Here is a 14,515-nt window from a genome sequence, read left to right as displayed (position 1 = left end):
TCCTGCTGAGAAGGCGATACAGTTCCACCTGCTGCCTGAGCAGGGACTTCTCCACCTTCTGCAGGATGATGAAGATGATGCCCGCGTGACTGCTCAGGAACTGCCAGGTCTGGGCGATCTCGTACTCAAAGAGGCACCATCGGCTCTGGATGAAGTGCTGGGACACCACCACAATGACCTTCCGGCTCTTGTGGAAACCTTCCTGGATGATGTTGGCAGCAATGGCCACGCCAGGGATAAAGTCTCTGTAGTGAAGGCAGAGCTGAAAAGGGGGTACCCCCTCCTCCAAGTTCTTCACCAACTCATTCCTCACCCAGTCCTCATCATGGCTGGAGTAGATGACAAAGGCATCGTAGGTGCTTTCCCCTTTGCCATATTTTTTGCAGCCAGCCAGAAGCATCAGGTGGAAATAGAACTTGTAGACCAGAACTACGGCTACAGAGACCACGAGTACTGAGAGAACTGACGCACTAATGATAGTTTTGCTCATCTGGCAGGTGGCATTTCTAAAACTGAGCACAGGCACGCCCTGCATAGCTAAAGGTTTCTCACACATCATGTGTTCAGCGCCCACCAAGATGCGCCTGTGATCTTGGACCCACTGCAGGAAACGCATGTGTTCACAAACACAAGCAAAGTTATTCTGGGTCAGATTTAAGGAAGTTACATTGCTTGGAAAATGTTGTAGTTCCTGCCCATTGGCGGCCACTATACGGTTAAAACTGCAGTCTAGAACCCGGAGAGAGAGATTTTTATAAGGAAGCATATCCAAGGACAAGAGGTGGTTGTGACTCATATTTAGCACCTGGAGTCTAAGGAGTGAGCCAAATGCCTCCTGGGACACCCGTTCTAGTTGACACTGAGAGAGGTCCAGGACAGTCAACTGAGTCAGGTCTCTGAAGATATTTGGGAGGAGTGCATCCTGAAAAGAATTGCCAGCCATTTTCAAGACTTGGAGGCTGATCAAGCCATCAAAGATGCCCAGGAAGACAATCTTGGTGTTAGTGTAAGAGATATCAAGGTAAAGGAGATTTTTGAGTGAGAGGAATACTGAAAAATCACTGGCCTGTTTCAGAGTGGAATGCTGGAAATCCAGATGTTCTAGTTGCTCTAAGTCCAAGAAGTTCGAAGTCATGATAATAATATTATTGAAACTCAGATCTAAGTGTTTCAGTCGGGTTGTCCCAAAATCACGGTGAGAGCAGCAGGACTTGAAACTCAAGCCATTTCTACTGAGATCTAGAAACTCAAGGTTTGGTAGATTAACTTCAGTAAAAGTGGTAATACCTTTGTTGGCAGTGAAAATGAACTGCTTGAGAAAGGTAAGGTCCAATGTAGGAAAATGTTCAAATTTACATTTAGACAATTTTAAGTATTGCCATTTGAAATCTTCTAGAAAGATTTTTAGCTTGTCTAAATATAGACTCACAAGAGATATTGTAGAAGCATCTGCCAAACAATTTAAAAAGCCAAGATCATCCCCTGGAAACTCATTGAAGCGTGCTATCCGGAATTCTTCAATGGTCAAATTGCACAGACCCTCCAGGGCAGAATTGTTGAAGTTTACTAAGGTTCTTTCATTTTTAAATTCTCCCAGAATCAACCGATTGATCTTTAAACCAGCCAGACCTTGAATACACATTTTCATGACCTCTGGACTATCAAAATTACTTCTCAAAGTCAGTTCATGGAGCTTAATTTTTTCAAAGGCACCTGGTTGAATAAAGTCTAAAGGGTTGAGGGACAGGTCTAAGGAGAGTTTGAATGAGGGCATTTGATGTAAAACCTGCAAGTCTTCATGGTAAATATTGCGGATCTTGTTATTGGAAAGATCCAAGTGCTCCAGGTTAGGCAGGTTAGAAAAATAGTCCGGTAACTTGAAGGAATCAATTAGATTGTGAGCCACATTAAGCTCCTTCAAGGTTTTCAGATGTCTGATGGGGAAGTCCTCTAGCGATGCTAGGTTTGTCTCCACAGCCACCAGTGTCTGTAAACTTGGCAGTCCAGAAAAGGCTCCAGGGGCTAAACTCTGGATAGGGTTTCCTGTCAATATCAAGATGGAGAGATGCTTTAGGCCTTGATATGCATCGTCTTCAATCTTCTGAATTTCACACCTACAGGGAAAACAGATACAGATTATATGTTTCTGATGAATAGGGAGCCCACAATGGAAAAGCAGCAGCATCTAGCTCTTCCCACAGCTTTGACATGCCATACAATTGTGATCAGGCAAAGATTCCAAAGCTGATGATGGCAGGGACACATGGGAAGCCTCACAGCTTCCGTATTATCTTACGAACCACAGTGGCAAACTCTTTTTTTAAAAAAAAATGTTTTTATTGATTTTAGAGAGAGATGAAGGAAGAGGGAGAGACAGACAGAAACATCGATGAGAGAGAACCATGGATCGGCTGCCTCCTGCACCTGACTTGTCCCTTACTGGGGATTGAGCCCGCAATCAGGCATGTACGTGCCCTGACCAGGAATCTAACCTGCGACCTTTTGGTGCATGGGATGGCACTCAACCGTGCTCCAGGTAATTGTGGCCATACATCTGATTGGTACAGTATAGTTAGTTGTTGGGCAGGATAAATGACTGGTGAATGTCAATTTCAAAGATGTAAGAAATTATACCTAAGTGTCGCAGGTACCCTTAATGTTGATGAAAAGTTATAATTACCACAGGTAAATGTTAGTGATAAGGGTTAGTTTTATTGAAGAAAAATCTACTAGGAGCGTTTGTACCCAGGGAACAGACTTAGATAAGGGGAGGCGGTCAAAACCGCCTTCTCTGAGAACATTAAATTGAAATTTGAAAGATGAATAGGGATGAACAAGAAAAGGAAGTGACACAACAGCAGGTACAAAACCCTCGAGTTAGGTGGCAACCATCATACATTGAGGAACTGTGAGAACCAACTTCTTCATCTGGAGTCAGAGAAGGAAGTGGAGGGGTGTGAGAAGAAATTGTGGAGAAAGGAAGTTAAACTAAGGTCCGAGGCTTTAATACCAGAAAAAGGACTTTGCATTATACCCCAAGTGAAATGGAAGCCATGCTATACAATGTTCATAGAGGTATCCATGAGACAAGGCTTTTATCCAGCCAACCAACAGTAAGCTAATGGTCAATTCTTGCTAGCATGGCAAGTTCCTGCCAGTTACAGTTTGTAAATGGCTTTGTTTCTAGTCCAACCTGAGTTACATTGGCAATGTTTCCATTTGCCCTATCTCCTTCAGGAGGTTCATGGGTAATATAAGCATTTCAGTCCAGGTTTCTGTTATTGATTGGTAACTGGATAGAAGGTAGCGGGTGCAGCAGAAAGGACAGTAGAAGATGAGGCCAAGACATCTGGGTTCTGGCATCTCTGCTTGTCCTTTTCTGCAACATGATCTGAGGAACTCCTTTTCTCTTCGGGGGCCTAAGTTACCACATTTCTAAATGAGGCAGCTAAACACAATTCTTTCTCAAGTTGCTTTTAGCTCTATGATTTTATAGTCCGTAATCATATATATATATATATATATCATTCCATGCATCAGGCAAAACTGGAAGAGCCTTGTGGTGTCTCTATCTCATCAAAGGGTACTCATCACTTTAGAGAAATCAAGTACTAAGATGAAGTAAACATTGAACTTGGAAGTGGGAGATGTGAACTTGAATCTCTAGTCTGCTGCTAGCAAGATACATGAACATAGATAAGTCACTTAAACTTTCCCTGCCTCAGTTTCCTTGTCTATAAAAAGGAAAAAATGTATCAGTAGGTTTCTATAGAAAATAAAAAAGAGGCTTCCTGGCTCATCACAAAGCATCCTTAGAGAACTAGTTGAGTTACTGTATGTGAACACTGTCAAGCAATATGAATAGGAATAGACTGTCTATTATACCATTGTGTGCCCTTGTCCTCCTACTGGCTAACCAGAGAGGAAGGTTCCTCTCTCTGAGCACATGTTAAGGTCTCTGAGAAAAGTCCCTGCCATTGGTGATGGATCAAAGATGAATTATAAGAGACATTGTTTGATAAGAGACTACTTCTTATTTAAAACAGAGGGAGGGTTGGTCTGTCTACCTCCATACAGTTCTTGACAAGATTCTTAGTGAGGAATCTGAAGTTTAGAAAGTAATGAAATGCTACAATAATAATACTTTCTACTTATCAAGTCTCCTTTATTAAGATTTTAAGTATGTAGAGCATGTCAACATTCATTATCACATTTAACCCTATGGGGTAAGTTCCATCATTTCTGCTTCTCAGATGTGAAACTGGAGATTCAGAAAGATGAAGTGACATGCCGCAGGCCATGTGGCTGTACATGTTGGTGGAGGACCTGACCCCACCGGCTCTATAAAATACACCACTGCCTTTGACATACCCCACTCTTCTTTGTTATACTCTGTCAGTATCTGACTGAACATCAGATGCTCACTCTTTACAGAAACATCTACTCTAGAAATGTATTTCACACTGTGCTGTTAGTCTTTATCAGGACTATACTATCTAATAAAGATGGAATATACAAATTGACCATGACGCCATCACAAAGATGGCGACGCCCATAGCCATACTATGGTGGCAACCAATCCCCTCAGCCCTGTCGGAGTCCCCCAGTCCTTTCAGCTACGCTGGGGGGGGGTGAAGGGGGAGGGTGGAAGACGCCAGGTGTGGCCGGATCCGCCCTCAGGCCCCCAGCCACCCAGGACTGGCCTGAGGCACAAGCAAGCCTCTGATGTAGGCTGCCCAGCCATCCAGGGCCATCCTAGGCTCAGGTAACCATGGCCGGCCCAGGCTTGCACTGCCGGCAGTGGCAGCAACAGAGATGTGATGGGGGTGTTGCCTTCCCCTGATCACTGGGTTGCCTCCCGCCCCTGAGGACTCCAGGACTGTGAGAGAGGGCAGGCTGGGCTGAGGGACCCCTGACTCCAGTGCATAAATTTTCATGCACCGGGCCTCTAGTCCATAATAAAAAGCCATATGTGCAGTGTTTCTCTATTTTTCACAAACTGTTACAGAAACTATGGTTCGTTATTGAGTCCACTAACTAAATATAGTTCACTATTTTTTTATAAGACTCCTAACCAGCATTTTAAGAATACATTTTTATTGATTTCAGAGAGGAGGGGAGAGTGAGAGATAGAAACATCAATGATGAGAGAGAACCATCGATCGGTTGCCTCCTACACGCCCCCCACCCCCTCCACTGGGGATTGAGCCTGCAATAAGGGCATGTGCCCTGACTTGGAAACAAACCATGACTTCCTGGTTCATAGGTTGATGCTCAACCACTGAGCCATACAGACCGGGTAAGCCCCCTAATCAATTTTAAGATTCAGTTTCCCCTTCCCAAATAATGATAATAACTTAACCTGTCATAATGAATGATATATTCCCTGCATCAGAAAGGGAAATCTTAGTCAGTGTTCTCCACCCACAGCATATGTTTCCCTTAGATCTTGCCATCTTTCTCCTTGGGTTCCTTGTATTTTCCGAATTCCCTATTCTCTACTTCACTTTTAATCCACTCAGCTCATGAAGTCTGTCTTGACTATTCACTGCAGAGAGCATCCCTCTTCTGAAAAATGCAGTGTGTAGCCTCTAGTTTTCACATAGCTTATCACCAACTCTTGCCTATTTTTATTATCTCAGGTTCAAAATCCAAAATCAAAATCAGTAATATTTGTTGAATGTCTATCATGTGCCCAGCACCATGCTCATGATTTTAACATATTAACTCTTGAAAGTAGATATGCCCTCCTTGGTAGCTGAGATTGAATGCTATATCTCAACATACTTTTGATTCCTAACAGAGTATACATATAGCAAGTAGTCACCTGCTGATGAAAGAGTTTGAGACCATTTGCTCTCCTGACTTAAAAGGAAGTTCAAAGATAGGATTATCCTTAGAAACTGCCTCTTGTCTAACTACTGATTTCACATATTTTGTATGTAAAACGAAGAACTGGAGAAGGCAGATGGCTTTTCCAAAGTTATATAGCAAGTAAGACATCTAAAGAATGGATGAATAAGTGACTGAAATGATAGAACAATGGACATTTTACCTGGTGCAGTGTCTTAAAGCCTGTCATTACCTGGATAAATCCAGCACCTGCAGTTCTGAGAAGTTGGAGAAGCTGTGGCTGCCTAAATGCCTCAGGGGGTTAAAGCTCAAGTCCAGGTTCTTGATTGATGTAGGGATGTTATCAGGGATTTTGTAGAGATTCAGCTCCATGCACTGGTAAGTATCATTAGGAACCACCTGCAATGATCATACATTAGATGCAGTGTCTTAATGCCATGCACCTCAGCACACCTTCCCCTTCTCCTTGGCCACAGTCGGAGAGGTCTCTAGGACAACCTGCATCCATCCACCCGTCCATCCATCCACCAATCCATTTACCTACTCACTTCATACTTACAAAACATCTTACTCTGGATTAAGAAGGGAAGAGCACCTACCATGTGCCTACTATTCTAAGCTCTGCTATAATAGTGGCAGCATTTAGTGAGAACCAATAGCAGAGCGGTGAAGAGCTGAGGCTCTGGAGTCCACAAGCCTAGGGTTTCACCTCAGCTCTTCCATGTGATTTAGGAGAAGACTTTGTCTTCCAAGTAACACCCCCATTGTATACAGCCTGGGAGACTGACAGTCAAGGTGTCCAGACCTTCCTTACTCAGAGCCCAATTGCTTCTCTCTCTTGGCTTACTGACCTCTGAGCAGGTGATAGAGAAATGGGGAAAAATAGTTGGAGTGCCTAGACCCCTATGGTGGAGCCTGGTCAATAACATCCAGTGCTTTATGCTGACTTGGTTTCTGTGTCAGCTTCTATTATACTTTCCCAAATTTTCTGTAATCCCTATTCTCCAAAAACCCATTTGATTTCTGGATTCTCTGATTTCTCTAAAAACATGTCTTGCTTAAGCCAGCTAATTGTGGCTTTCTGTTGTTTAATACCCATAGAATCTGTTAAAAGGATTACAGGAGATAAGGCATTTAAAGAGATGATCAATAAATGTTGGCTTTTACAATCATTCGTTGTTATTAATTAATTGCTATATAACAGCATATTTCTTATGTTATATACTTTAATATTCAACTAAACTTTTTAAGGAAGAATTTCTAGAAGTGAAAGAATATGCATAAAGTCTCACAGGCCAGGCCATATGTGCAGGTCTTCACTTAATGCACATGTCTGCTTAAATGCTGCCTCTAACAGGAGCCTCACAGGCCACACTGTCTAATACGGGACGGTGTCAGGCACTCTTCTCTCACCGCCTTTTATCCTGCCTCCCAGGACGTATCACCATCTAGCATCATGTTGCTCATGCAACTGTTCCATCTGTATTGTTTGTCTCCCCGACTAGGTTGTAAAGTCTGATGGTTTTGCTCTCTGCTATGTCTCCAGCACTCAGAGTGGTGCCTGGAAAATGGTCAATGCTTAATAAATATTTGTTCAATAAGTGAATTACTGACTGAATTGGGATTTGTTTAAATCCCAATTGTAGGCATTTTCTGTTTAGTGTTTTGGGCGGTACAAAGACCAGTGTGATATGGCTTCAGACTTCAATGAGCTCACAATCTAGAGTAACAAGATCTGAAATATTTTACCGTGAAGACTTGCAGGTTTTACATAAAATGCCCTCATTCAAACTCTCTCTAGACCTGTCCCTCAACCCTTTAGACTTTATCCAATCAGATGCCTTTGAAAAGTGAAATAACAGTGAAATAAAACAGTGAAATAAGCCAGTCAGAGAAAGAGAAGTACCATATGCTTTCACTCATAGGTGGAATCTAATGAACAAATGGAACTAACAAGGGAAATAGAGACAGACTCATAGATAGACAGCAGGCTGACAGGTCTTGAGGGTGTGAGGCAGGGGAGGTGGGGGGGAGAGGGTGGAGGGATTGAGCAAATAAGGGGGGAAAAAGGACGGGGGGAAAATATATTGAAAAGGGCTATTAGACCAGGCTTGGAAAATATTTCCTCTGGTTCAGAAAAGATAGAGATCAATTCTGCATCAAAGGATAGTAGAAGGCTTTTGAGAAAGAGAAGATTTCAAGGTGGGTCTTGAAGGATGAACAAGATTTGGATACCTGGAAAAAGAGGGATGAGGGAGCAGGGGAGTGAGGGGAGTAGAAAACTCAATCTTATCAGCCAGAAGGGAGTGGTGAAACCCAAGCCCAAGGGGAAGCCAGGGTCCAATAAGGAGGTGCTTCTCCTTTATCTTATGGCAATCCTTTTAAATCATTTCACATATTGAAGCTGTGCAACTGCTGCGTGCTAGGAACTGAGATAGAGTGATAAATAAAACCCACAACGGCTGTGCCCTCTTAAAGATTCTATCTCAAAGGGAAAGAAAATGAACAAATAAACCAATATATATTACATATTATATAATGGTGTCCTGTAAAAAATAAAGCGGCATAAAAGATTAGGGACAAAGATGGGGCTGACAGCTGAACATGAAGTGATCAAGGAGGACTACGCAGAGGAGGTGACACTTACGCAGTGATTTGAATGAAGTGAGGTATTAAGTCATGCACATATCTAGGCCTGCGCTGTCCAACATGGCAGCCACTAGTCACCCAAGGCTACTGAGCATGAGAAATGTGAATAATCTGCCCGGCTGGGATGGCTCAATGGTTGAGCATCAACCTGTGAACCAGGAGGTCGAGGTTTGATTCTGGCTAGGACACATGCCCAGGTTGCAGGCTCAATCCCCAACCAATGATTCTCATCATTGATGTTTCTATCTCTTTCTCCCTCTCACTTGGGGGCGGGGGGAGAAATATTAATAATCTAAACTGAGATGTATGGTGAATGTAAAATATATACTAAAGACTTAGTACCAAAGAAAGAATGTAAAATATTTTATTAATAGTGGCGTGTAAATTACATTTTGAAGTAACTTTTGAATATACTGGGTTTAGAAAACTGTGTTTTAAATTTAGTTAGGTAAATGAATGATTTAAACTGAAATCATATCCTGTGGCCCACATGATGTTACCAGTGGACAGCACTAATCGAGGGGGAAAGCATTCTAGCTAGAGAAACACTCAGTGCACAGGCCCAGTGCTAGGAACTGGTCCCGAGAGCAATGGAGAGCTACTATGTTTTTAAAGAGGGTACTTTGCTAGAACCAGGTCTCAGGAAAAAAACAACAACTACAAATAAACAACGAACAGAAAATGAGCAGAGTACATTAAAGGAAGGGGGCTATGGAGTCAGGAGACCAGTCAGTATTTACGAGTGAAGGCCAGAGGCCTGAGGACCTGCCCTGGTTTGGCACAGAGGCATTGGGCAGGCTCTGGAAGCAGAGAAAATGAGGCATGAGGGAAGGAGGAGTCAGGGGTGGCTGCGATTTTATCCAGGAGTGACCACCCTGGTTGGAGGATCTCTTCCCAGTAACGTAACAGCAAGAGAGTCAGAGAGGAGGGCATGGTGTGGAGCACTCGGCAGGGAACTGGGAAAACAGAGGACTCTGAGGTGACAAATTCATCCTTGTTCCTATTGAAGTCCACTATTTCCCCCATGTCCCTAATTTATACTTTTGTTGAGTGTCTGACCCTGCCACACCCTAAGTCCAGGACATTCTCCGCATTTTGGGGTTCTGCTGTGAGCTTCCAAGGCAGTTGTGGAAATGAGAGAGATCCATCGTGAATGTGATTGCGAACCAGCAGGCTTGTGTTTCACACAGAAAGAAATCATTGCATTAGCTGAGAGTTTATATCTTTCTCTCTCCTTTTTCCTTCCTCTCTTTAGCTCGCTTTCTATTTTTCTGTCTCTCCTTTTTTTTATTTTTCTTAAAGTCTTTTTGCTTTTTATCCTTTGGATAGAACTATGGCTAGATTCAGAAGTCTGAAATCCACATAGAAAGTTTCTTCTTGTTAAGAGACAAAAAACATCTTCCTGAGATTGAAAGGGGCAGTGACTGCTGGAAGCTCGGCGCCCAGATCACCAGCAGAAAGAAATGACAGGAGGCAGCCTTCTTACGACTGTCCACTGAAGAAGGTGATATAATTCTGTTACAGATGTGAGAACCGTCTCAGAGAGGCTTAATAACTCCTTCAAGGTCACACAGCCCAGAAGCCTAAGAAGAGTGGTTTTCAGCAGGTCTGTCTGATCTACAATCCTAAGTAGGACATGATCCCATGGGCTGCCTGTTAGTGCCTCATAACTGAATTATTTGGCTTCTCATGGCTTTAAGGTAGTTCAACTCCTTTTTGGAAATGAAACTAACCAGGGCCCACAGTGGGAAGTTCTACTGTTTTCTGAAAAAGCAAGATGAGGCACCCAGGAGATGAATAGACCCCGAACACATACCTGCACGCAAGGTTCCCAGCTCTCGGGTCTCAGGCAGGAGAGGAAGGCCATGGCTGGGAGGAGAGCCCCAGCCAGGCGGGTGGGCCACATTATCCCGGCATTGTCTGCCACCAGAAATGGCCCTGCCACAGCATGACACGCAGTAACCGCCTGCCCAGAAGCCTCCCAGGCACTGCTGTCTTCTCTCCCTTGTGCGTGCCCCAAGACAATTGCTGTATTCAAAGCAGTGCTGGGTGATGGGCAAGAGGAAGTGAGAGTGGCAACCGTAGCATTCTGGACTTTTGTTTCTCTAATATTTATTCCCCCTGTCTCGGGAGGGGAAGTTAGAAAAAGAAGAAAAAACGCCTGCAGACCAGTGGCTGAAGCAACAGCAAGAGGAACTGGCCGCTCTCCCAGTCAGTCATCTGACCTCAGCGTTGGTGAATTTAGGAAAACAATCCCACTGATCAAACAGTCCGCATAACTGTGTAGGGCTGCGGCCTTCCTAGAATGTTTTCGTGGTGGAAACTCGCTGTGCCAGTTTCCTAGGGCTGCCATGCAAAGTCTCACAAACTGGGTGGCTTCAACCACAGAAATTTGTTTTATTCCACAGAGTCCTGGCAGCCAGAAGTCTGAGGTCAAGGGGTCAGAGGTTGATTCCTTGTCAGGCTCTCTGCTAGGCTTGGAGGTGGCTATCCTCTCCCCGTGTCTTCGCCTGCTCTTCCCTCTGTGTGTATCTGTGTCCTAATTTCCGCTTTGTACAGGGGCACCAGTCACATTGGACTAAGGCCCACCCATATGACCTAATTGTATCTTGATTATTTTTAAAAAGACCTTAGCATCTCAAAATACTGCCACCTTATGAGATGCGGGGTTAGGTCTTCTACATATGAATGGGAGGGGAGGCACAATTCAGCCCATTGCTCCATCCAACCTTGCAAAATCTTGGGAAGAAACTCATATCTATGACACTCATTGAAAATGAAGCTCCAGTGAAACATAGTTTGAAAATTCGTGGGACAAGGAATAGTAGGAAAGATTAGAGTGAAGACTCAAATATACAGAAATTCAAATCCAGGATGATTTATGGTGTTAGGTCATTGTCCAAGTCATTGAAACTACTGAGCCTTCCTTCATTTCTGGTCTGAAAAATGGAATAATAAGTTTTAATCACAATAGGAGCTGTGATTTATGAAATGCATAGCATGAAAGCCATGTGACAGTAGTCAAATGGTATAAGCCACTCAGCCCTAGATTTTTGGTCTTTAAAACGGAGATAATTATATTTGTCTTACACAATTGAAATAAGTTAATTTACATAAAATGCCTACCCTAGGGCATGGTTCATCTGTATGTTCCATTAATTGATACCTGTTGTGATTATGAACAATTTGAATAAAATGGGAATAAATATGTACCTCAAAGAGTTGTCATGGGAGTAAATAAACTGGTATTTGTGAGGCATTTAGGACGTGTGTGGGATGCTGCCAGTACAATATAGGTTTCAGTTCAATATAAGAACATAGTATAAAATGGGGATGTTACTGGCATCATGCCCTAGCTAATTCTATCAGGATATCCTGAAGGCACCCCAATCCAACATGTATGAAATCAAGTGTGAGGAAGCATGCCGTAGGGGACTGACTGAACACATGTTCTTATAGAATTCTTCAACACAGCTATAAAATTAAGCTGAAAAGAGTTCCCATGCCCAATCTTTGCTTTGAGTATTGAGACTACATTAAGGTCTCAGAGCAGTGCCTGGCACAGAGTACCTGCTCAATAAAGTCTAGTTCTCTGGAAAGTTAAAAGCATGTTGCTCCCACACAGTTCCCCAAGATGGAAATCTCCTTGGCTTCCTTTTTTCTCTCATCAAATTGTATATTAACTATATCTTTACTTCCTGTGTTCTTGATGTTCTGGCATGGGCATCCTGCTGAGGATAGAATGACCCTCCCAGGGCTGGCCAATTCCTAGAGATAGCCAGCGATTTGCCCTGGAGTGTACCTTTCATATGCAAACTAACCCATCCAAGGCCCATTGCTAAACCGCCTTCTCTATCTGATTTAATACTCTAGGAGGCAATGTTCCTCTGCCCTTATCATCACAGAGCCAGGTACCACACAAAGACAGAAAGCCCTAAATGGCCCAGAGCCTGCTGAAATTATTCCACGTAGCCCATGTTAAGCCTGCTTACCTTGCCTTTCCTTGCCTTCCCCACAGAAAGTACAACAAAGGCTCCTGCCCATGCTTCACACTCTCTCCTTCTACTTCCTGAGGATCCCTGGTGCTTCCCCATGCAGCCCTGCCCCTGTGTGGAGTGGTATGCCCCCTCCTCTTGGAAACTGTGAGTAACAAACTATCAATGGTCATTTTCTCTTGATCTATGGGTCTCATCACACCTGAACAACAAAACCTACATTTTAAAAGAAAATATTCTATCAAGTCCTAGAGATTTTACCTATAAAACTAGAGTCCTGGTACACGAAAGTTGTGCACTGGAAAGGGGGGGCCCTCAGCCCGCCCTGCGCCCTCTTGCAGTCTCAGACCCCTTGAGGGATGTCCGCCTGCTGGCTGAGGCCTGATCCCTCTGTAGGGATCGAGCCTAAGCTGGCAGCCAGCCATCCCTCTCACAGTCCTGGGCTCTCACAGTCTAGGACCCCTTGCTCCTTACTGCCAGCCTGTAGCGGAGGCAGGAGAGGTTCCTGCCACCACTGCTGCACTCACCAGCCATGAGCCCGGCTTCTGGCTGAGTGGTGCTCACCCTGTGGGAGCACACTGACCACCAGGGGGCAGCTCCTGCGTTGAGTATCTGCCCCCTGGTGGTCAGTGTGCATCATAGTGACTGGTTGTTCTGCCGCTCATTCTGCCTTTGGGTCGATTTGCATATTGGGGTTTTATTAGATAGGATAATTCTAAAATGTCTATTTTCATTTCTGTTATTCGTACATCCCTTGTCCTAGGTTAGTGCAATACACTTTTCATGGGTTGATCAGGGACTAGACCCACCTATTCCAATGTCTCAACTCAACCATCCTTTATCCTGAAAGTAAAGCAGTCTTTCTAAAATGCAAATTGAATTACCTCATGCCATAATAATAATAATATTGTGAGGGTGGATATTGTCCATACCTCAAGCTTCTTGGCCTCTTCTCACACACACACACACACACACACACCACTCCACTTTATAAAAAGAATAAAGATGTGTTATTTCAGGCCAGACATTCCAAAACCCCATTAGTAGGATGAGCACTTAAGTGAATAGAGTATATAAACCTGTGTAATAGTGCAAATCCTCTTTCTTCTTGTCATTGGAGAGAGAACCTTTGACAGTCAAGATGAAGCCGAAGAGAAAGGGTTCAAGATAATCTCCTAGACTGTGTTTCCTGAGATATTAATACTTGGGGTCTATAGACATCTTCCTGGAAAATTCTCCTATCTCTGACTAGAGAATGTATGATCACGCCTTATAAAGACGTGTCCTTTTCATGGGATTAACGCACTGTTGTTTACTGACCTTAATCAAAGGTATCTCAGTTCTGGGTGCCTCTTCCAGAAGACAGGCTATGGATCAAGCACAAAAGAGAAACTTTAAGACGAGGGCTATAAAATCTTATTTGATTTGTTGAAGGACCCACCACTGCAGTGCTAAAGGAAGTCAGAAAGTGGTGATTGGCTACAGCCTGGGCCCATAAGTTCCAGTACAGTACAGTAGTTAGTACACCGTGGACACCAGGGAAACATGGGAAGTGGCATGGTTTTCTACCCGCTTCATGCAGAGCAAGGTTAACTCAGTACCAGTCATCACTGACTCAGTGGAAGAACCCATCTTCACAGCTTTGTGGAAGAAGTATTCAATGGTATTTGGCAGATACTTCATACTCAGTAATAAATAATGAAAGACCAAAACTGACCTGTGTTAGATTAGGCTACTTGCTGTATCAACCTCCAAACTTTAGTGACTTAACATAATAAAATTTTATTTCTTGCTCATGAAATTCTCAGTGAAAATATTCCTGGTTGGAGGTACTCCAAGAATGATTCATGGGTCCAGGCTCCTTTTATTTCATTCTGCTGCCATATTCAACATGCAGCCTCTAAGTCTGCTGCAGAATGTGAGAAGAGCATGGAAAAGATGCATGGATACTTACTACCTCTGTCCAGGAGTGGCATGCATCATTTCTGCTCACTCCATTGACCAGAACTAGTCCCAAG

At 43.6% G+C, this 14,515-nt stretch overlaps 1 protein-coding gene across 1 annotated transcript in view; it reads right to left on the bottom strand.

Annotated features, from left to right (window-relative positions):
* Positions 1-10,628, bottom strand: part of TLR4 (toll like receptor 4) — an 11,655-nt gene extending 1,027 nt beyond the window's left edge. Inside the window, exons 1-3 of the mRNA XM_015569901.1 lie at positions 10,319-10,628; positions 6,086-6,252; positions 1-2,114 (exon numbers count right to left, since the gene is read on the bottom strand). Of these exons, the coding sequence (XP_015425387.1) occupies positions 1-2,114; positions 6,086-6,252; positions 10,319-10,408 (2,371 nt within the window). The 5' untranslated portion in view covers positions 10,409-10,628. The remainder of the gene's footprint in view (positions 2,115-6,085; positions 6,253-10,318) is intronic.
* Between the last annotated feature and the right edge of the window lie 3,887 nt (positions 10,629-14,515).

Source organism: Myotis davidii, unplaced genomic scaffold (genome assembly GCF_000327345.1).
Source record: "Myotis davidii unplaced genomic scaffold, ASM32734v1 scaffold866, whole genome shotgun sequence".
Classification (NCBI taxonomy): domain Eukaryota; kingdom Metazoa; phylum Chordata; class Mammalia; order Chiroptera; family Vespertilionidae; genus Myotis; species Myotis davidii.
Note: the sequence above shows the minus strand (reverse complement) of the source record. Positions and strands in the feature narration are given on the sequence as shown.